Genomic DNA, 25,410 nt, shown 5'->3' with positions numbered 1-25,410 from the left:
TGTCATGATGCAACTCGTTACGAGTACTTAGACACACTGTACAATCATGTTGAAGTGTTTTTAAAAGCCGTAACACACCTTTCCCTATTAGTCAAAAAAGTTGATGGTGCTTAACATAGCAAGAAAAAGTAATGCAGCGGTATTTGCGCAAATACCTACCACAGCGAATATTGTGTGTGCATAACAGTCATAACATAAGTATCACGATAGAGAAAGACATAAAGCAGTCAAGTAGTGTAGGAACTTGGAACAAGAAAATATAGATGCAGCAAAAAATATCGTGTTAAATCGTACTTAGTTTTAAACAACCACCTGTGAGAGCGACATATTTGCGGTATGAAAAAATGAAAATGAAAAATTGTTTATTTCCTTATTAAGATTATTCTACAAATTGCCCTCAGTGGTTGCGGTGGTGGTTGTGGTGGGTGGTGGTTGGTATGAGAAAGCACATTACAAAGAAAAGACCAGACTATTCATTAGAATCACGAAATATGTGTCAAACACATTTCAGAAAAGGGTCACTTCTGTGGACAAGCCTTAAAAAGTTAACTACCCAGGTACATTATGTATCACGTTTTTCTTATTTGAGTCTCAAATACTGGAAATATGTATCCCGCAAGTAAGGGTGCAGCGTAATCATTAGCTTTGGATTATCTTAACACGAATAAGTTAAGCATGCAATTTGTATGATCCATACGTCGTGGTTCTGATAGAAATGACCCTTAACCATCACAATTCCGACAATAGGTAACAGACTGAGAACAGAGGTACAGATATAAAATCAAACATCAAAACCCGGTTAAATGTTCCTCTAACGAGGACTGTAGGTGCCTCGCTGTGCAGACAAATGGGCCTCCGTACGCAGCTCGATAAAAGGTATCATCCCGAGGACCTCCTAGTGTCGAGATGTAAAAAATTAGGTAATTACACATACGCTTTTAAGGATTGCTATTAAAGGTCGGTACGATGATACGCTTAACCCCCCACAAGGTGGGATAATTGGTGTTCAAAAAGGTAATTTTGTAAGGCAAACACAGCTCTCTTACGACGTTCTTAAGCGGTTCTGTGCTCCAAATATTTCACCTGTATATATTGAATGTCATTGCACGTATAAATTGCTATCCATAATTGGTCTGCGATCTTACACGACTGAGCTGATTCTGCAAAAAGATAAGTATTTCGCAATTATCTTGAGCATACATTGTCATGAACTATTTTTTTGGTAATTTATGGTTGAAATTAAATTAAATTGGTGGTTCTTTTAATAGTTCTGTACGCCGCCGCTAATAACAATTCCTTGAATGCGTTTTATTCTCTTGAAGATAATTGTAGTAGTGACATAAAAAAATAATGTAAAAAATGTTTTTATTGCTTATCACAAAGTACACAACATTTTTCTTACAATTATATTCCTCGCCAAACTGCGATTGTAGTTTGGTCGCAAGATAGATAGATAATGATACCGATCAACAAAAGGCTAACATCTGCTGAAAACATTTACAAGTAAAACATTCCCAACAAACAATAAATATTTATAAAAATCCTGAAATATTCAAAATGAAATGTGTATGTTACTAGTACTTTCTTAAACGTGTAATTCAGTAAACGTTTATTTTATGTATTGGAGTACCATAATTAACCGCAATAAAATATTGTTTATCGTTTCGTAAATGTTTCATAATAATGGTTTTAATACCTATGAGTGACATTAGCAATGAAAAGGCATCTTCTTAATTGCTATGAAGTATGAGAAACGCATTTTGTGACGTCACAATTAATCCACTTGCCTAGGCATACCGCGCCAAACCAAACAATCGGTGTTACGCTCTCAATTTAACACGACATTCTGTTACAGTGGAAACTGGATAAGTGGAATCGCATGGGACCGGCTGTTTAGTTCCGCTTATCCAGGTTTTCCATTTATCCAGTTTTCCACTTAACCAGGTTCAAATAAAACGTTTTCTCACTTACAGAGGCTCTCGCTAACGTTGTGGATGCTAGTAATGTCGCTTATAGAGGTCACGTTATGGTCAAATATAAGATCAAGACTTAAACAATCATCTTTTATTAAATATGTAAGGTAAAAATAAGAAATTTTCGAAGAAATTGATTCCGCTTATAGAGGTCCCAAAATTCCACTTATAGAGGTAATTCGTTGCCAAGGGACTGGAACCGAGACCTTGGGTCCACTTAAAGAGGTTTTCCACTAACCCAGGTTCCACTTATCCAGTTTCCACTGTATAATGTTACGTGAAGATTCAAGTAACATTGTATATATTTATGTCTGGTACTCGTTTTCGTTACTCGAAATTGTAATACAAAGAAATAAATAAATTAGACCGAGATTTCACATATACATACACAACTTCTATTTTTTTGTATCTACAGTAATTTTTAGCAACGAAAACTAATACCATACAATAATGTGACGTAAATATTCATCTTAATTTTTGCATACAATAAATTTTAATTTATGTTTTTATTTATTTACGCCGGTTATTATAAGAGCGTAAATTTGATTGTATTGGAGTGCCTTTTTGGAGGCGGGTTCATGAGTTTTTTTATTTCAAAATAATTGAAAGCGCAAAAACATGTTTAACCTTCCTTTACTATTCCCTAAATTTTCATGGCCGCTATCAAATTAACCGATATAAAATCATTTCATTTATCAATTGAATAGGACCTTTCGCAGGGTACTTTTACGTGCAGTCGAATTCATAAATATGTATACATTTTTTCCACCATATTGCAATGTATTAAGGCGAAGAAATGTACACATATTTATGAACTCGACTATACAAGATAACGTGACACACACGTCGTTCTGAAACTAGACGGGTATTGTTAGCGTTTGTACCTAACACCCTCTCGCGGCGACATCCGGCACTGACTCGTCGGCTGAAGCCTGAAAGCTCGTTCATTAGTTACCGGCGCTTTGTTGAAGTTTCAGCGTTCCAAAGCTATCTTGTGCGTCTACAGACTTGTATCAAGGTTTCTAATTAACCTCTTATATGCGTATGATAAGGGCCCTGGTCGAATTTTTAGTTACATATCTCTTTTTCTGTTATAACACTAAGCGCCACTTGCACCATCCCACTAACCCGGGGTTAAGCGGTTAAACCATTAACCCGGGGTTAAGCGGTTAAACCATTAACCCAGTGTCAAATTGTACTGGTAACCACGGTAACTCCAAGTTTAACCGGTTAACCCCGGGTTAGTGAATGGTGCAAGTAGCGCTTAATACTATTAATACTATTAAGTTAATAGAGACCCACCCAAGCAATATTATTTAAAAAAAATTATTTTCAATGAAAAAATATTGGAATTTACGAATATTTAGCAATGGATCTTCCATCCCAACCTCAAATCTATGATATTTTAAAAGTTTACGGAACAAAAACATCAGGAGATTCTCACATCAATACACAATATTGAACGATAAATTTGAAGGCAGAGCCAAAAGCGCAATGTTTCTGCAAAAAAAAAACTCATTCATTAGCCGCTTCTGAACACTACCAATCAATACTAAAAGGGAGTATAAACCTGTGCGAGTCATACATGTTTAATACCTTCAAGTCGATGTTAAAACTTAAAATGTGCCATATACAGGTGGGTCTCTCCGTGGTCTCATGTTACACCCGATTGTGATTTGTGATTCACCATCGAGCCTTTCCGGTCGGAACTCAAACACGCCCATCCTAATCCATTGTGTTCTGAGCAATACTGAGCATTAATTGGCCTCAGCCGCAGTCATTTAATATCCCTTAATACGTACGAAAAAACCCCAAAAGAGCGCCCCTTAATCTCCCAAACGCTGAACATCCGCGATATAAAGAACGTAATGTGATATTTTTAAGCGCGATTTGTACACGTAAGGTCGCAGATGGGCATCCTCAAACAGGAAACGACAACTTGTTACTGCATTTGTTTATTCTCGTTCAGTGTTATTTGTCGTGGTAACGTGATACTCTGCGTATCTACTTATTAAGTTTGATGAGAGCCGTGCGACTTGTTGAATGCTGCAATTTATTCGTCCAGAAATAGACAGTTTTAGTCGTATGGTTCAAAGGGTAATACATTTTTTCCTGAAAAAGACTATGGATCCGAAAATGCAACAAATAATTCTTAAAATTGGGTAAGAAATGAAATGGGACGATACGGATAAAGATTTTGATGATAAAGTTAAATTTACTTTACAATTAAAGATAAATTAATTAATGACATTTAGGTAAGTTTAGTTAAACATGAATGTTTGACAATACCTATTATTGTTAATTAAACTACCTACACGAGTCATTAAAACGAGTCTCATGCAGATCCTATTTCTGCAAGCTATTGGAAATTAGAACCTTTCGTTGCATAAAGGAATAGAGTGTACTTCCTTAAAATTAAATGGCAGTACATATTCTTAGAAAAAAGTATTTTAGTATCTGTATAAAGCTCATATTTATATATTTAATATCGGTATATAATTACATTATGGAAAAATCTACAACAAAGCAACACAAAATGGGATTTTTGTACATTTTTTATTTATATATATAGATTAGAAACGCATTTAATCATTATTAAGATTTTTTGTTGAATCGCATTAACACTAACAAGTTGGCATGGCTCACAAAAGTCACAGACAACAAAGATTTTTCAACAACAGGAACAACGAGACTGTAGTCTACAGAGGGTGGCTTGTCTACCCTCGAGTCACGAAGAAACTTAATACCGAATTTATGGAAAAAACCCGAGCTTAACGTGACAACAGAACGGTACTAAAAGCCAATATGTCAACATTAAAAATGTAAATCCACACTTAAAACTATTTCCGTCTATTTATTTTAACGGAACAAATTCCTACTGTCTCAAACTTAACAGGTAAGATATTTTTTCAGTAACAGAAATATTTTTTCAACCGTTCCCTTCGTGCCCAAGGCACACGTTGCGGGATTATTATTTGTAACATCTGTACATATTCTAACTAGATACTAATAGATAACCGCGGATGCTTTTTATGCTCGTTTTTTATCCTTTTGTTACCAAATGTGCACTTCATTTATGGGGTAAAGAATTAGGGTGCCGTACGCACAATAATAACATGTTTGTATGAAGGTCGCGCGCTTGACAAAACGACGAACTAAAATGGGGTTAGCGAGTAGTTAAGTCTTTTTGTGCTCCACGGGCAGTCGTGGCCACTTGTTATTAATTGATTTTTTTACTGGGCGGCCGGCAAGTGCACGCAATTAAATACTGGCTGATAACCGAACCAATTTTTTATTAATACGCCAGTAACATTTCGTAAAGGTCACAACGGGAACGCTATAAAATTGGGGTTGTTAACGCATTAACGACATACGTGACGTATAAATATTTCACTCTGGCAGTGCTTAATCAAAGGTTCGTAGCTAATTAGTAGCACGACGCCCTCTTATTCTCGATCCGCAGATTTGAGCTCGATCACAATGAGGTTGAACATTTAATCGAGTTCGTGAGAGTTAATGAGACCGTAACCATTTACGAAGAATGTTTGTTTTCACCAAGAAACATGTGTTTTAATTCAACTATTTTGTATTGTATTAAATACGAAAAATTTACTGTAATACCGCTAGCTTCGGTTCACCTTTGTCAATAAATGTTAACTTTTAGATACCGCCCTCCTCGAAAATGCCTCCATGGCTAAACCGGTTGCATCACCTGCAATAAGCGAAATATCAAATTGATACATCTACATTTTCACCTATAAAGAGAATAATATATTACTTATGAATTATATTAGTTGGCCCTTTATCAAATAGGGGACAGGTTATCGCTTATGTCCAAAAACCTCTAATTACGTAATTCAAAGACCGTAACTGACATGTATCTAAGCACAACCGTAAAACTCGAGGGCGGAATACTTGGGTATATGTATTTCGTAGAGGTAGAAGTCAGGATGACTCGAAAACATCAGAAGAATGGTATAAAATGCACTAAAATATGAATATGTACTTCTAGAAAAACAGAACTTCAGAAGTTTGTGTTAAAGCGCCTAATGACACAAATGTTCAGCTGCTCTCAATCATATCTATGCGAAGCGACGAGACGCATTCACTATTGTATCAAATTGGTATCATGTTTCATATTTGAGAATATGCTCCCGGAGCATTGCAGCTTTATGCGAATAGCTACAATGCAAGAATAATAAAATAAAAATTTATCTATTTCAAGCGTGCTTATACGATATATTTACAACAGGTAAAAATTGTACCAAAAAGTTATTAAGGTCAAATAAACATTTTATTATATGTCTGTATAACTTGATTTATCGATATTTTATTTTAAGATGTATTTTATTTATTTAAACTTCTTTGCACAATACAGGAAGAGTACAAATCGCGGACTTAATGCCAGAAGGCATTCTCTACCACTCAACCATGGGCTAAACCGAATGTATGTAGAATTACAGCAGGTAGAGCAAAATAATCAGTTGAAGTTTTTTGGTCCATTTTGCAAAGATGATAGATAATTATGTATGTAGCTAAAAACTTCACATAGTAAGTATAGTGTGTTTAGTATTATTTATAATAAAAAATAGCTTTGGTTCACTTTTATTACTTAGTTACTGCTTAGAGTGGGACATCCTAAAATCCACTGGACTGATTGCTGACAGTGGCTGAAAAAGGAAAGCCTACCTCTAGAACCGATTATTATAACGCAACAAGACATGGAGGAGGCCATATTAGGAAAAATATATTTGATTTAAAACAATTAAATTAAAATATGTTTTCCTTTAAACCTCAGAAAGAAAAGGGCCAGCCAGTGGGATACGACTGACTAATAATAATTTTAATAAGGCGGAAAGCCCATAAGAATTCTCTGTGGAGGGATCGCTTCCTAACAAAATTAACATAATTATATACATTTGTAACAAAGAAGGGACCAAATTATGACAGAAGTACAACAAATATACTTCCTAAACGTATTATTATCACATCATGAGACGTCAGCTACGCCATTAACTTCACTGGAGCGTTGCGAACGGGCGGCGTCGGGATCTAATGTCGAAAATTAAAAGTACAATTCACGTAATAAACTGATCCTGACCAAATGAAGACGTGGGCCGCGAGGACGATTTGTAATTAATTCGATTCATCTATTTAGAAATCTCTAATAATTTACATTATTTATGAAAGAAAGAGAAAATAATAATAACCTAATATTTGATACCTACACTACACGCCTAATTTTAACCCCATCTTATCCCCAAGAACAGTTTATTTTTTTCAATTGGGTATCTTAATCCAGGTTAAATTAATAAAAATAATATTGAAAGTAACGTAAAAAAAACTTAGTAGTAAAATGTTACAAGTAAAAAATAGTTCCAAAAATACTATTTTGAATTGGTAGCCAATTCTACATTTACTTTTATAGTCCTTACCTACTTCATAATCATGACGTGCCGTCAAAAACAACTTTCGATCAAAGACATACCCAACCCTAAATATCTTTTAATATTAGGTTCCTTGCCCTAATCTTCCTTTGGGTCATTTTAATGAACTATTGTATAACAAGAGGGGGCACATCACAGTCTGCGTATCAGCATAATATTTAATTCAAGCCAATTATTATTTTTTGACAAGTGCAACCCCAGTCATCACATATGGCGGGGTTTCTCTAACCTTTTTATTGTGGCTTGTTAGGACGAGTGGTACTTTAAAATAGTATTGTATTGTTGGGGCCACATGTCAGATTTTCTCATTAATATCTTATCTTTTTTTGCCATTTGATATCTGTAATAAGTATCAAATGAAAATGAAGAAATAAGATACAATTTTAATTATTTTTATATAAATTTACTTTACTTAACGAGCAAAAAGTTTACCAAATAAAAGAAATTATCTCCGTAGTCAGTTAGGTATTCAGTTTTAGGAGAATTTGGCCATCAAATTTGAACCAATGGTATTAGAATATAGAATGAGTTTTGTTTACTTACTTACTCCGTTGGCTCAGCTACCCAAATTGAGACTTGTCCTCCGACACTCGCCAATTGGTGACTCGAAGTTCGCACCAGCGATACCTGGAGCATCCGATAGGACGTCTTCCTACTGGGCAGCCCAGGTATGCTCTTTTCACTTTCCGATCTTCATCCATTCAAGATGCCCGAACCAACGGAGTCTGTGAGCTTTAGTCTCTCTCCCATGATGTTAGGGAAGTTTTGTTTAATCGAACGAAATAAAAGAAAAAGCAATTCTGTTCCATTAAATAATTAGGATGGTGGGACGCTAGAGGTTAAAATAATGTCAAGAGTCGAGATGCGCTGTAATGTAATCATTGATGGACTCGGCAGGGAATTATTAATTTGTTATACTCGTAGTAGTGAACGGTGCATCAGAACAGCTTTCCCCGGCAGGTTGAGCATCTCGCTGGCCGCTAAACACTACTAACCTATATTCGTACCGTAAAATTATACAACTAATAGCCCAGTACAACTATGGCGCACAATTTCAATATGTAATTAAATATTAATATTAATACCAGTGCTCTCTTTGGTTTGTCTGTGTTTTTTCTTCTTTATAAAAATAGTTTGTCTCGGAACTACGACATTCAGATATATAGTATCACCGTAGTATCGTATTGAGTTATAGTATCACCGTTTAGGTATTTAAGTAACTTGTAACACAGTTATTTGGTCAAGGTCATTCAGATAATAGTTAAGTTGGTCACTGTCACTATCACTACCAAACAACAGTACCAACAGTCACTACCCAACGAAATTAGAGATGCTGGGCTCGAATCCCGGTAAGGGTATGGTCGGTGCCCCAACTTAAGTACCCACGTCGCCATACTAATAGAAAAATAGATACCTACTTATGTGAGGGAACCGACTGTACCTATTATTTCTAAATGTTGATTAATCTAAAGTATTCTAAAGTATGTATATAGATTATAAACTATAATAGATGTCATATATTAAAGAAAAAGTGACGAAGCCCTCCAGTGGTGAAGGCCGGACTTATTCTTTAATATATGACATCTATTTATAGTTTATAATGTATATATAGTAGTGTGACTACTTAAAAAAACATAATATTTAATAAAATAATTTGATTTGTTTCCAAAACTTGTTTATTTATATAGAGTCAAACCAAGAAAAGTCTGCAGAGATTTTGACAGCATACGCAGGTGTTATTTTAAACGTCAAACTTCTATGAAATTATGACGTATAAATAACACGGGCACTGCGTCTCTGTCAAAATTCAAAATCTCTGCAGACTTTTCTTGGTCTAACTCTAGGCGCCTTGTATCCATAGTACCTACATGCTTTGCTTAGTTTGATGATAGGTCAATCTGTGTAACGGACTTGAACTTACAACACAATATAATCGATTAATAAAGTTTAAGAAACATTTATTAAGTTTAGACATTTTTTATAGATGCTAAATCGATGCCTGTGCTTTTCCAGAGGTATGACTTTAAAGGGCATAATAAATAATGCATAATAAGGGCATAATGCTACTACTAATACTAATATAATGCTATACTACCTAGGTAAGAAGTATCAAACATGTTGAATGACCTATCTAACTACGACTACGTCAATTGACGCGGTTATTTATCTTAACGACATTATCTTTAAAGATTAAAGCGCATATCTTTTAAGTATATTCTCACAGAAAACATCTAATCATCATCCACGTCTATAAAACATGTGTCATAGCTATTAAAAAACTGGTTAAAAATACCTGCGCAAAACCCGAGTTACCCCACACCCCATCCACTTAAATCAAAGATAAAAATTCCTCCTTAATGCCAGGATTTGTATGACTAATGGCCAACAGATGTTCCCACTGTATAAAAACGTATTAAAATTAGAAATTAGGGGTTTCAAGCTCACTGATCAATGATAACAATTAAAATGAAATCGCTTATCAATCCCATCTCAAAAACCACCCAAGAGGGTAGCACTGGATTAATTGCCCAAATCTAGAAGAGGTCAAGAATAGACCTGCCAAGACATAGACTTGTTTGCTGAACGTCACTATTTTTAATAATGATGAAGAAAACGTTAATTAAAAACAGCCCGTTATTATTTCATGCTAGCAGTGAAGATGCGAAGTCAACTAACGCCTAAATGATGAATTTGTGTTTGACGTTAGTTTGAATACTGGACTTTATGCAAGACAGATAACAGTTGCTTTTATAATGAGAAAGTTTTATAAGATAAGTACGTTCATTAAAGAAGAGAGCAGGCGATATGAACAAAAACTTTTTTTAAATAGATTGTTAAAAACAGGAAGAAGAATCTACTTTGCGCACTGAAGTTCTGATTAAATGGACCCTATAGTGGACACGTAACTTAACCGAATCAATATTAGTCCAAGTCCAGACGCGACCGGTCATCACCCGTCTTCCATTTACAGTTAATTTAAGAAACAACACAAGAAAGGTAACATTTGTCACCTGACCAGTCACTTGACAACTTCTGGCGCGTTTCGTACAAATGGCACCTAAGGGAGGCAGGTGATTCTCTATCTGATTTCCGAATATTGACAAAAAACCGCAACCTAAACAGTTCATTACCTCAACATATGCGCTACATTCCTCGCCCTCAACACATCCCTGGTGAATTTAAATTTGTAATCCCTCGACCAATAACAGCAGAACATTTATTTAAAAAAGCCAAGCCCCGCCCCCGACGGAAGCAGCTGCGGACTAATAATTACAAACGTGCTGCCTTGCCTATAGCCAGTCTGTAACTTGTTAACTCGTGGAATACGGTTTTCGCCATCTTTGCATCAATAATAACATATGAGGAACGAGGACATAGGTACGGAAAGCAAGTATTCCAATGTCACTCTAAAGATCCGCTGAAATGAAATGTGTCATAACACCCAAGTTTTATGGGCTGTGATTTCAGAAAGGAATCGTAACTGTAAATATGTACATAATTAAATGGAAATCATTTTACATATAACTTAGTCCTAAGGTAGTTAGACCAAGCTAACTTGGCAGCACTTTGGATAGCCCAGATTGAGCAAGTGTTATTTTAAACGTCAAACTTCTATGGCATTATGATGTTTAAATAACACTTGCACTGTCTGAGCTATCAAAATTTGCTGCCAACATAGCTTGGTCTAACTCTAACAACATAAATATCAGTTTTCTGACTGATCCTAATAATATAATTGAAACCATAGCCACAAACCAGTGCAGTTAGAGCAAATCTGCGAAATACTATATCTTATACATATTAGGTATACATTAGATAGTACACTCATGATTCCATCAATTTCCACCTAGTTATATCAATAGATAAATTCATAAGCCTTTGTTCCGTCTATAAAAGGACAATAGATTTATTCCCAAACGCCAACGTATCGGAAATGTCTCAATTAAACGTTAACATTATCGCCCTAGGGCCAGAATATCGAATGTCGTGTAGTCTGGGCCGGGATCTAAATCTACCGGTGACCGAGCCGTGTCCCTACATGCAGGCCATCCATTTGCGCCAACACTCTCCGAAGTCGAACACTCATCACCTTTTTTCTCCGTGTAACATGATACCCGATCGTTTATAGGCGTCGACTATCCAAACCCGTTCTAAATGGATTCGAGATTTGAACTTAGGTGGGAAATCCTTGTGACAATTGATTATATCTGTCCTTAAGACAAAAAGCGGACGCTCGATTAGTTTCGTCGCGAGCGTAGGCTTGGGGACAATAGATCGGTTTTGGTTTATGATTCTAAAACGTTTATGTCCCTATAAACAGCGTTTTGGCTTTTCGTGGAGTACGGAGTGTGATGTTATCGGCAGACGGGTTTACTACCGCGTTGATGGCATTTATGAAAATGAATAAAGATATCATAGGTAATAAACATACGGCGCGGCGCGGCGTTAAAATTTCGCATTCCTAACGGCACATTTATTACAAAAACTTTTTGTCCGAAACACCTAGCAAGAATATAATATCACTTTTTATTGACATAGTTTTTTTAATAATGTCAGCGTACATTTTATTTTTAAATTCATTTTATTACTTAATTCAATAGGCAATTAAATTATTTATGTTGACTTCTAAACTTCGTAATAACGACAATATTGATATCCGACACGTAAACATTTTGTTAGAGGCTGGTTATGTTTCTTTTTACAATCTAGCGTAGGTGCACATCATAAACGATTGTAATAGAATAACTTTTTTCCTGATGGCTTTATCCAAAACACAAATTGTGTGGTTTGAGAACATTTCTGACGGGTTAGAACACCCGGATAACTGACAGCTTATTACAAAGTAATAGGGATGTTTACTATATTTAAAATAAATTATTTCACACCATATCCGAAATAAAGTACCTATACTAGAAAAATGTTAGAAAAACCTATTTATAACAGTTATTTTCAGGCACAATTTCTATTTAATAAATCCGAAAGAAATATAAAGAGTAGGTAACTTGACCGTGACGTTATTGTTCTGTATTTCATAGACTCCGTAGTGGCTAATCGTTTTGACAGTTCGAATAAAGAAACTGATTTGACTAAGCAGTCAACTACCCTAATAATGATTAAATTCGGCTTGTGGTTACAGAGCAAATCAAATTATACGCAATTACACAGGTGAACCAATAAACATTCCTGGTTGAAGTGAACAGCCAATGGCCTGAGATTGATAATTAGCACTAGTTAACCTAGATAGCCATAGCCAATCGAGTTCAGTCAAATAACAGGGTCCTGACTACTGCTAATGTGGTAGTTGTTATACAAAGCAAACCTTTTAATGAAGTGACAAAACGAAAAAAAAATTGGTTAATTTTGCTCTTTTATTATAGTAGAGCTAATATCGGGTGAAGTTTTCGGCGTGAGCTGGTGGAGGAAAAATGTTTACTTGTAGTATCGGTAATGCTGGTAATACAGTTAGCTGCAAATAGAAAACCAAAGTACCCTATAAACCTTAAAGCCTAAACTAAACCTTCGAAGCTTAGTAAATTAGTCTACTTAACTTAACACAAATGGTAAGTAATAGCAACCAAGGATAGGTAGGTATTGATGAGAACTGCATAAGTTTGTGTCATTAGCAGGATATCGTATTTCGAAAATACATTAAACTGTGTTACAACATGACTTGAAACAAAAACATTATACGTATAATTGTTGTACCTAATCATTATTTGGTTTCTAAAGCCGAATTCATCATTTTGATTTGTATGGGAATTGTATACAAAAAACTGTAGGTACTTCAAAATAAGAGTAGGTACCTAATCTAACCTTTGTTTGCAATAATTTGAGTAACACTAATTTAGGATCACCGCTCAAACCGTCCCGTATTACTTTAAAAACAATATTTAACTCTAAGCATCATCATGTTGATCGTAAATGGGATGCGCTGTGGTAGGTCGAGCCAAGAGTTAAGAAATTGATAAGCCTCATTACTAAATTATACGATCTTCGCGCAGCTATGTTACTTTGGAGCGCTTTACGTATACCCTTACATGTGGAAATCAACACATATTGAGATAGTGTGATATGTCGCACTTTATTACACATTTCTTATTAAATTGTGAATTAAACACTAGAAAGGTGAAAACAGTTTTAAGGGTTTTAATCTTGATCGTGAATCACCTGGCGGTTGTGCTCTAGTTTGGAGGTAACGATGAAGAGACATCGTACTCAAAAGTCAATTAAAATGTTGTTTATTCATCTGTCTTGGCCAGTTCATGATTTATAGTTTCGCAGCGGGTTGCAGCCCGGCGCGAGCGCTGTCGCGCCTGCTTTTTAAATTAAAATCGTACTGGCCAGCACACCTATTCACATAACAGTTCCTCCTCATGGATGGGGTAATGTAATATCTAGTTTACATTGACCTCCAGATGCATAGCATCCATCTATAATATCAGGTAACGCTCAAATTTGTCCACTTGCGCCGAAGAGGTCGGGAAGCTTTATGAACAACCCGGCTAGGGCGTGATCTTATCCAGCTCGATCACTTTAGATAAAAATAAATATTTATACATTTGTCTGTGGATGGGCGAACAAAGCGATTCGGTAAATTGATTAGCTATGCCGATGAGGTTTTTTGAGACTCTATTCAATCATCTCCGCTGATGCTAGATAAAGCTATGGACTTAAGAAACGTATATGTTTATTATTAGTTAATTCGGGATGTTATGTCGTCACGTCGTTATGAGAAATATTAGTTTTACGAAACTACCACTTCATATCTTAAACAAAAAGGAAACGACCGCTTATTGAAATATCTACGTGAACGGGATGTTATCAATCAAATACGGAGAATTAGATAAAATATCGTTTTATTTATACTCTGCGATTGGAAGCGTAATAAATACGAAAATTTTCATAGTCTAGCTAAAAATTACATCACAAATTATGTACTTATTTCTATAAAAGTAGCTATTTACAATTGACTAGGGTACAGTTCAGTTCTTTAACAACTCTGGTTAAATTGTTTCATACATACCGCCTACATACACTTCAGTCATAAATTTCTATATCTTTCCATAACATTCTATATACAATTATGTTTGAAACAATCCAACCACACGCCTTAAATTATTTATACATGCTTGTTATTTTACAACATTCTCGTCTCACTTTATTTCGTAGTCTTCCACATTATTATAAGTACCTAACATTATCACAAATATCGTTACAACCTGTTTCTTATACCAGGATTAAATTAATCAGGAACCTTAAAATACCAGTTACGATCATTACATTACCAGTTACAAACATTATTCAATACAAAGACAGGAATGTTAGGCTCTACAACAAAAATGGTTTTTCGAAGTTGAGAGAATAAAGCTGACAGGTACAAATACATTTATAAATGCGACAAATTGGTACGATTAAAATTTCCCGTCATTCTGTTTCCTTCACTATTAAGCCATGAGAAACAATTTTATAATGTTCACTGAATAGCTATATTGCAGCACCAACATTTGCTAACTAAAATGTATACAGCTTAGGTACTTTAATTAATCGTCGGTTATTTTAAATATGTTACAAACTATATTTACAAATTTACATGATTCCTATTTATAAATAGTTAAACAAAGTAAGTCTTTCGCATATTGTTAGGCCTAGTGTTAGACATGGGTATTTGTTGCACGGGCCTCAAGGGCCGTTCTTCGCACTGATGATTGTCGATGGAGACGTAGCTGTGGTGGTGTGGTAGACCGTCAGGACGGCCGTCACTGCTGGCCACTGAGCACGTCTCGTCCTCCGTGCTGCGAGCAGACACCTCCGCGCTCGCACTGGTGGAGTGCATGGGGCTCGACATCATCAGCACCGGCGGCGCCATCCCATACTTGTACCAGGGATCCTGAGACGTAGGCGGCGCTGTGTACCTCAAGTTCCCGTGCCGCCCGAACCCTTCCCGATTCCCCGTTTTCATATGATTAGCGTTATGAAGCGTCCGATTCGGCAAAGTCACGTCCACATCCGGTAACCGAAAATTTAGCTTTTCCCAACAATTTATTTCCCCCCACACGATCACTGTACACGTTTTGAGCAACACTTTTAAGTCCGGATCTATGTTTATGGCACTCAAGTCCGTCGTCACTAGGAATATTATTTTTTGACGCCGATGTCTAACGTTCACTGAGTTTATAGCACTTTGTACGGCCGCTCTCGACTCGGCCGCGTACCACTCCTGCTGTAAAAAGTTTATCGATAACACTATTATTAGTCTCTTAGAACTTTCCGATGCACTCACTAAACTATCGCCGGAGCGTCTTTCAATTAACTGCAAGTCTCTGTGCTGTAGACACAACGAGTGTCCGGAGTTTTCTAACTCGGAACTAACTGCGCGAGTCACGAAATCCTCGTCCCGCGGATTGTACACAAAGAAAGCGCCGAAGCGCTTGTTTTTGTTGTCGTTCATGTCTTTGGGCGTGGAACTGAACACTCGCACGCCGTATCTCGAGTGCACCCATAACTTAAAGTCCTCTCTGAACATGAAGAGTAGAGCGCACATTAGTAAAAGAATAATTGCTATTATGAGTACCACCGCGATATATGGAATGTAATTTTCTACACCGTCATTCGACTCAATGAATAATCGCTTTAGGGTCTCGGTCTCTGTTTCTTCGGTAGCGGTTTCTGATACGCATTCCTTCGCTACGGTCGCTATAGTTTTGTTCATAGGCTGGCCGTGAGCGAAGTAGCACATCATGGTTTCGGTGTCTTTTGACTTTTTTATAAGCCATTGATTAAGTTGAGCGACGTCTTTGCAATCGCAGAGCCAATTGTTCCCGTCGACAGAGACGCGAGTGCGCGGGTTGTTCTCGGTAATGACTCGCCACGGCATGTAATCAACGTACCCGTTATTGTCAAGGTTCAGAAACTCCAACGACGGCAGGTAATTAAACGTATCATTCTCTATGACTTTGATTTTGTTGTCGCTCAAGTAAAGCTCGTTTAAATTCTGTAGCCGCGTAAATTGAGTGTTCCTCAAAACCTCCAAGTTGTTGTTTTCCAAGTGGAGCACTCTTAAAGACTCGATCCCGTTAAATGTTCTATTTTGTATTGTGTTAATGTTGCTGTTATTGAGATACAAAACTTGGAGCCGTTTTTTACCAATGAAAACGTGATTGCCTAATTCCTTTAGATCGTTTCCGTCCAAGTATATTTCGGTCGCGTCCATCGGTATTCGGTCCGGCACGTGATCGTAGTCGGCGGCCGAACAATCGACCACGTTGGAGTTCCAAGTGAGATCATGATAACACGAGCACCTATCTGGACAAGTCATCTTGCAATCACAGGCGTCAAAGTCACAACAATGGCACAAAGTGAAACAGTGTGAATCATACTCGCACAGAAACTCTGAAGATTTGACCTCGAGTAGAAGCACGTCCAATTTTGCTCGTGAATGAGTTAAAGAGCATCTTACACTTTCTAAATCCATTACTCGCGGGCGCTGCCGTAGGTCACTTAATTGGTTAATTCTCTGCAACCACTCCATTGTGCAGTCGCACACAAATGGGTTCTCGCTGATATAGAACTCGGGTAAATCTTTCTCCTCGGGAACAGCTGATATCGCAAAAGCGCCGACTTCGAGTGTTTTTATCTTATTTGAATAAATCATAACTTTGTTGAGGTTGTACTTTTGCAGGAAACTGCCGGGGTTTATTTTTTCGATATGATTATTATTCAATACGACCGTCTCAATACTGCTCGGGAATGAGAATTCGTCGATACTTCTTATTTTATTGTGACTAACGTCGAGCATCTTCACGTTACAAGACTCCTTCACGCCGTAAGTGTCCTCCAGTTTCTCTATTTTATTCTCATGCATGTCGAGCCACTCGAGGTTCGAGGGAATGTGACTATAGTCAAACCAAAGCAACTCATTATTTGATACGTTAAGCCAAACAAGGGGCTGAGTGTTTGTAAATATCCCTTTTAAATCCACTAATTTGTTTCCATCCAATCCGATAGCTTTCAGTTGTTGGTTCGACGCAAAAGTTCCGTCGTCAATCTGATCAATGTTATTTGAGGCCAAGTTCAATATTTGTAGAGACGGCAAAGCGACAAAAGTGTCCTTCGATATCTTCTCAATTTTATTTCCCACAAGTCGTAATCCGTATAAATCGTCTAAACCCTCAAATTGCGTGGTAGTAACTTTAGTAATTCTATTCATGCCTAAGTCCAGAGATGTCAAGAATCTCAACGTCTTTATGGCTTCCGGTACTTCGGATAACTGGTTTCCACTGAGGCCTAAATCGTGGAGCTTCGTTATGTTTTCGAACGAGCGTAGGTCCACTTTTGTTATTCGGTTCCCGTCCAGGAATAATTGATTCAGTACATACAGGTTCGAAAAATGGCTGCTGTCCACTTCGATAATGTTGTTATGTGCCAACGAGAGCGAGTGTAGATTTTTCAAATTAGAAAACGCGCCATCTGCGATCCGCGCAATGTTGTTATACTCCAAACTTAGAAACTGTAAATTATTCAAATCTTGGAATAGCAGCGCATCAATTTTAGTGATTCTGTTATGGGATAAGTTCAAAACTATAAGGCGAACTAATCCTGAGAAAGTGTCTCTGTTTACCCACTCGCTAGTCAACTCGTTCACGGACAAATCCAATATCTGTAGTTGATCTAATCCCTCCAGGAGTCCAGGTGCGAGCACACTCAGTGAGTTATTATTCAAATATATCTGTTTAATGTCTCTTGAGGACTGGAACATTTCAGGCGGTAATCCAGTCAAGGCATTTGTAGATAAATTCAGTATTTGCAAATCACTGAGACCGACGAAAGCGCGATCAGCAACGTTAGATATTCTGTTGTTTTGCAAAAACAACTTCTGAAGAGCGCGCAGGCTCGATAAGCCGTTATCTGGCAGCGCGCTAATTTCGTTGTGCGACATTTCCAGCGTTTCCAATACGGTATTGCATGATTTCCCGGGGGCGGTTGGACCGTTACCCCAGTCCGAGAATCCCAGGTTAGAGATGTCTTGCAACCTGTTCTGTGTCACATTCAACTCTTTCAAGTTGTACAGCGGGCAGAATATCTCCGACGGCAACACCCAAATGTTATTATCACCCAAGTCCAACGATCTTAGATCGGTCAATCCACGAAATGTATCGCGATGGAATTCCATTGACATCGCAGACCAATCCGTGTTATGAGTCCGTATGCTCAACGCACGTAAACCACTTAGCGGCGAGAGCACTGCCGAAGGAACGTATCGTATCTTACAGGATTCTATTCTCAGTTCTTTCAAATTGTGAAACCGGGAGAGGAGTTCGGTTCCTTCCTCTTTTCTTCTGCCGACGTCGAGCGAGCTTTCGAAGAAGAGCGTATCGGTGCAGTGGAGGTCGAGCGCGGTGATGCGCTGCGCCTGCGAGGCGCTGAGCCCGGCCAGCAGGTCGGTGGCGCCGGCGGCCGTGCGCAGCGAGCAGGCCAGCTGCACGCGCGTGGGCTCGCCAGGCCCGCCGGACACGCGCTGCCACTCGCACTCCTGCGGCGCCTCCGCCACCCGGCTCGTCAGCGAGGCCCCGCCGACTCCCAACCACGTCCAACTCCAGACGGCCACCGCCAATAATCCCATTGACAACATTTTTAACACTTTTCAACTGTCACTCAATTCAAATCGTCACTTGGTTTGTTGACGCGCACATTTTCCGACTTCACGAGTTTCCCGTCAAACTTGTTACGAAGTACACATAACGAGCCGTGCGGAGAAGCGTGGCGACCGCTCCCGACGGCGAGTGGGCATCGACTGAGTGACGGCGTGCGGCGAGTTGAGCGACCGGCCGGCTCCCCGCTCGCTCGCTCCTCCCCCGACAGAGAGGTTCGATGCGCACCTCTCGTTTTTCTTAAAAGTTCACAACGGCAACAAGTTGCTGGCCGCAAGATTGGCATGAACAGAAGCGAGCTTCGCGAGCTTTTATAAACATGGCGGTACTTTGTTTGTATTTCTTTAATCAAAATTTCAATAGAGTCGCCACTGAAAAGTGAGGACAATAGGTTATTTTCTTACGTCGTGATTAGCTGGATGTGGTTTTGCATGATGCTCTTTTCCTTTTTAGACAACTGGTTTGACTAGTTCTAGTACAATTTACAAATAGAGCAACATCAAATTAGTACAGTAGGCAGTTAATCACTTACTTTTGATATTGTCTTCGGTTACCGCGATAGTTACTCATGAAATAAAACTATGAAAACGGATTATATCGCGTATATTGAATTTATAATACATCCCGACGTTTCGAACTCTTTACAGCGTTCGTGGTCAACGGGTGACGGGTTACTTACTTTTGGTTCGTTATTTCTCATGGATTTTTAAGTAAATTAATAATTAAAATTAGTAAGTGCTTAGTTCAGTTGAACTTACTCTTGTACCTACCTGAGACATCTTTTTATTTATTTATGGCAGATTTATGAACAATATTACCTTTATTCTCAATAACGCAACACAAATAAAAAAATATATAAAGGAAAACTTAGAAATAAAAACTGTCCTAACTCTCTGTCGCTAAGTGGGGCGCCGAGAAGTCCCGAATCGGGACTCCCGATTAAATTGTAGAAAATATTCTTAGGAGTACTTATACCATTATAATTATAGATAATTATATATAATATGTAGGTATCCTTTGCAATTCAAACAAATTCATGTTATGTAGGTATGTACATCAATCAATCAAACTTTTATTGATAAAATAGAAGTATTTTACATGTCAACACATTATTTCTATTTAATAGGATCACACATAATTATTTTATCTACATCTTAAAACTATAACACTGTATCGTCTATATCTAACGGTTCAGATACATGTAGACACACATACATCATCATGATCATGATGTCAGATACATGTTATAATCACAGTTATAATGTAGACTTTTCATATAACTATATACTTATTATATATTATAGGCCAAAGGCCATCACATGTCAAACTTTACTCTATGTACATACCTACCGTAACCAGACTAGATATTGTTTAAAATGGACGCAAAACGATAGACATTTTAGTACCTAAACCTTAAAACTATATAAAACCTTAAAGCATCTTATTAAAAACACTGATTTAAACTTTCACGATTTTTACTCATTATTATTTACAACGATGGGACAACGCCGTCCTCGAAACGTCGGAGGTAAATTTAAAACTTATTTTACGCGATTAAGTCCCGTCGTTGTAAATAATAATCTTATTAAAAAGTTAACAATTGACTCATCTTTGCTGGAACTGATCTCATCTTAAGTCCCCAGCACAGCACGCTCGGTTTTCCATACAAACGTAGTTACAGATTTAAACTAACACGATTTTCACTCATAATTTAAAACTAATACGGGGCTTAATCGCGTACTTACAAACTTACGTTTATTCCTCGCCAGTCTGCCGACTGCCTGTGACCACGAACGTAACGTCACGTTCGAAACGTCAGGCCATAATTAAACGTAAGTTTGTACGCGATTAAGTCCCGTATTAGTTTTAAATTATAAATGTAGTTACGCTCTTATTTTAAAACTACTAGCTAGATTGCTCTGAAACTTTGTACTTACAATAAGATAAGGTATATCTAGTCTGTAATTAGTCTATGTAAGTTCAGATACAATAGGCACAAAAATACAGCTAAATTAAGTTTTTCATACAAAACTTGTTTTTGCTCTATTTCGTTTGTTTTATATACTAGAGTTATATTAACTAATTGTAGACCTAGATATAACTCATGTCATTGTACGTGCAAAGTTTCATTACAATCCAACACGTAGTTTTCAAATGAGAATGAAACTCCGTTTGTATGGGAAGGTGAAATTCGGCCGAGCTTGCCGGAGACGTAATATAGTGTTCATAACATAAACAGACAGAATGTGTGTTGTTCCAAAAAATATTTCTAGATAGACTTGATTCATATTCATACTCTTATCAGTGTTATTTTGAGATTATTGCACAGACGATGACACAACGCGCGGAAGTGCATAATCCCTTGCGTACGATGCCTTTGTTCGTCTACCTGCCAGATAATGAGATAACCCTTATCTGTGGGACCTGACAAATTACTCACCATGACGTCATCGCAGTTTAAATGTGGTATTTTCTATAAAAAGGGACCCTATTGTCGATGTCGCTTACGCCATTAATGCAGATAAAAAAATCATTTATCCATATTTAAATATATTTTATTGTATTTTTATAAATGTTCATTTTTAGTTTTAAAGTATGTCGATAGATGGCAGTGAATTTACAGCGGTTACAAAATTTACTATGACAGTACCGCTCTATCTTATTATATCCTCTTTGCCATTATTAACGATGCTCCGATATAAATATAATGCCGCGCGACGCTGTGAGGCGTAAGCGCCATCGACAATAAGGTCCCTTTTCATAGAAAATGCCCCAAATATGTTAGGCATAATGTGTTGCCGTTGGTACATGCTGATAATGGTTTGAACTTGGTTGGTAATGAAAGGAAAGGTACTAATAGATAGATAGCAAATTCATTGACGACTTGTCATGACATGACACGTTAGTAGGCAAAGCATTTGTGTGCAAGGGTAATTTTTTACGTTGCAGTAAAAGTGTTATCTGTCGCAATCCTTTCTTTTGTTTTAAAATAAATCGTTAATACTCATTTAATTAAATACAGCTTATCTTATCATGAACGATCAAGCGACGTCAAAGCCTTTGTTATAAAAAAAACCGGCCAAGTCCGAGTCGGACTCGAGCACGAAGGGTTCCGTACCATTAAACAAAAAAATAGCAAAAAAATATGGGAGCCCCACTTAAATATTTATTTTATTCTGTTTTTAGTATTTGTTGTTATAGCGGCAACAGAAATACATCATCTGTGAAAATTTCAACTGTCTAGCTATCACGGTTCATGAGATACAACCTAGTGACAGACAGACAGCGGAGTCTTAGTTAAATAGGGTCCCGTTTTTACCCTTTGGGTACGGAACCACGGAACGGAGTTTTTTAAAGCGTTATTTTTCGTGAATTTTTTGATATGAGTCTTTTTGCAATGCCCTGAAAAAGTCAACTTAGTCAATTTTTGACAAATTGACAGTCAAAACTTAAGGTTTTCCCGAGGGGCTACAGTATGGGGTTCTTCAAAGAAGGAGTGTACAGGTTTTTAAAGGGTCGGCAACGCGCATGTAATATCTCTGGTTTTGCAGGCGTCCATATAGGCTACGGTGACTGCTTACCATCAGGCGGGCCGTATGCTTGTCGTGGTATTTAAAAAAAATCGTGGACTATGAATAACTTAAAGTAAAAATCCTTAGCATAATATTTTGCATTAAAATCTAAATTCAAGGGCTGGTACCTAACAGTAGCACGCTTAATCCTATATCATGTAACTATTAACCCGCAACTGATGTATGAATGGTCTGAATGTGGCCATTTGTTGTCATGACATTTACAGTTATCGAATCAATTTTAAATTTAAATTTCAATATCTTTAATGTCGAAATAACACATCAATAACATCATCAACTCAACGAGGGGGCGGAGTGTTAGGGTCGGCAACGCGCTATAACTGAAGTTGCAGGCGTCATAGGCTACGGAGACTGCTTAACATCAGGCGGGCCGTATGCTTCTTTGCCACCGATGTAGTATTTAAAAAAAAACCTTGAAATAAAAAAAATATATACAACTAGCACTAAATTAAAAATACATAACCAGATAGAGAAAATAATAAATAATAATAATAAGACTAAATACAAATGTCCCAAAAAAACAATCATTAAAACTCAGACGAATGTTTATATTTATGAAAATCATTTGTTAGATTTACTGCAAAATTTTCTAACGGTAAAGAATGCCTTATCAATTAAATAGGCTTTTAATTTTTCAATATTACAAACGTTTTGACTTCCTATATAAAGATAAGAAAAGTTTCTAAGGATCTTCTCAAAAATTACTTCCCTTTTGGTACGGGTTCTATAAAACGCAGGAGTTTGTTTCGTAAAACGTAAAATGTCCATTATCAAGAAGACTAACGAAGGAATCTGTACGGTGACAGGTGTCATCTCCATACAATTTATAACGTTAAAACGCAAAATTGTATTGAGATGACATTTATCAACGTACCCAAGCTGTTTGAAAAATACTATAGCCAAAATATTAGGTCGAAATCAAGAGATCAAAATTGAAACATTAAAGTTAAATAGGTACTAACCAAGCTAACTCTGCATGGCATTTGCAAAGACAAAATGTGACAGTGCCATCATTAATGGCAAATTTCTATGTAAATATAATGTTTGTAATGACACGTCCTCACTTTGATCTATTCAAAAAGATTCAAAATTAGTTTACACCTTACATTCTGACTCTAATTCTGCGAGTATTCATAAAGCGATGCTCTTTCACGAAATTGACTATTCGCGTTCACTTTTATTTAAGTAGGTATCAAAAAATGTTTTCTTCTTATAGAGTAAATAATATCAATCTACAAAATAGAGGTGAAAAATAACTAGTTATTTATTATAGCGACACAAGTATTTCTAAGAAACAAACATTAATTTTCAAGATGTCGCAGTGTCCGAAGTATACTAATTACGAGTATAAGTGGGCACTAATAACATCGGTTTTATCAATGTTTTGAGTGATAACCTGCTTTACATGTGTAATTATAAATGATACCGCATTTAGTAATGGTAATGACCTAATTAAGATACAGAAGGCATTTGCTTACTTAAATCTAGGGTACCTACCCTAATGATGTAGTAATGACTAGCTATAGCAATTATCTAGTAGCTGTATTTCAATAAAACGTAAGTAATGTGTTGTGCTATTTTATTATCAGTAATAAAATACAATTTGGAATTTTAGTAATTTAAATTGTATATATACTGTAATTTTTAACCGACTTCAAGATTTCAAAGGATAACTCCGTCATTTCTGGACCGATTTTGAAAATTCTTTTTTTGATTGTAAGTATATACATACAGATTGGTCCTGTTTTTGTCAAAAAGCAGTTCTGATGATGGGATCCATGAGGAATCGAGGGAACTCCTCAAATGTTAAAGGCATACATATAGTGATTTTAGTATTTTCATCAACAAATCAAGCACTTACATTTAAAAAAGTGACATTTGATGAAGTGGAACTGCTGATGATGATCAGAACGGAACTCTTCAATGACGCATAGTTCACGTTTGGCGATTTGTCCTCTTCGTTATGTTTGTTAAGCAAGTTAGGTTTTCAAGAAACATTTTTGTCAAGCTCGAGTTCTGATGATGGGATCCATGAGGAATCGAGGGAACTCCTCAAATGTGAAAGGCATACATATAGTGATTTTTGTATTTTTATAAACAAATCCAGCACTTCCATTTTAAATAGTGACATTTGATGAAGTGGAACTGCTGATGATGATCAGAACGGAACTCTTCAATGACGCATAGTTCACGTTTGGCGATTTGTCCTCTTCGTTATGTTTGTTAAGCAAGTTAGGTTTTCAAGAAACATTTTTGTCAAGCTCGAGTTCTGATGATGGGATCCATGAGGAATCGAGGGAACTCCTCAAATGTGAAAGGCATACATATAGTGATTTTTGTATTTTTATAAACAAATCCAGCACTTCCATTTTAAAAAGTAACATTTGATGAAGTGGAACTGATGATGATGATCAGAATGGAACTCTTTAATGACGCATTGTTTACGTTTAGCGACTTGTCCTCTTCTTTATGTTTGTTAAGCAACTTAAGTTTTTAAGACATATTTTTGTCAAGCTCGAGTTCTGATGATGAGACCCACGAGGAACCGAGGGAACTCCTCAAATGTGAAAGGCGTACATATAGTGATTTTTGGATTTTCATCAACAAATCCAGCATTTACATTTAAAAAAGTGACATTTGATGAAGTGGAAACTGCTGATGATGATCAGAATGGAACTCTTCAATGACACATAGTTCACATTTGGCGATTTGTTCTCTTCCTTATGGACCCAGACCTAAACTTAACTTG

The 25,410-nt window shown here is 36.9% G+C and overlaps 1 protein-coding gene and 1 long non-coding RNA gene across 2 annotated transcripts in view; one reads left to right on the top strand and one right to left on the bottom strand.

Annotated features, from left to right (window-relative positions):
• The window catches only part of LOC134744735 (uncharacterized), a 581,044-nt gene that overhangs the window by 444,779 nt on the left and 110,855 nt on the right, over positions 1 to 25,410 (top strand). The gene's annotated exons all lie outside the window — the stretch shown is intronic.
• LOC134745041 (toll-like receptor 6) lies at positions 14,261 to 19,269 on the bottom strand. Its single transcript, XM_063679013.1, has one exon. It carries the CDS (start codon positions 19,047 to 19,049, stop codon positions 15,033 to 15,035), a length of 4,017 nt encoding a protein of 1,338 aa, XP_063535083.1. The 5' UTR covers positions 19,050 to 19,269; the 3' UTR covers positions 14,261 to 15,032.

Source organism: Cydia strobilella, chromosome 10, assembly GCF_947568885.1.
Source record: "Cydia strobilella chromosome 10, ilCydStro3.1, whole genome shotgun sequence".
Lineage (NCBI taxonomy): Eukaryota > Metazoa > Arthropoda > Insecta > Lepidoptera > Tortricidae > Cydia > Cydia strobilella.
The sequence above is the reverse complement of the archived record's forward strand: the minus strand, read 5'-3'. Positions and strand labels throughout refer to the sequence as shown.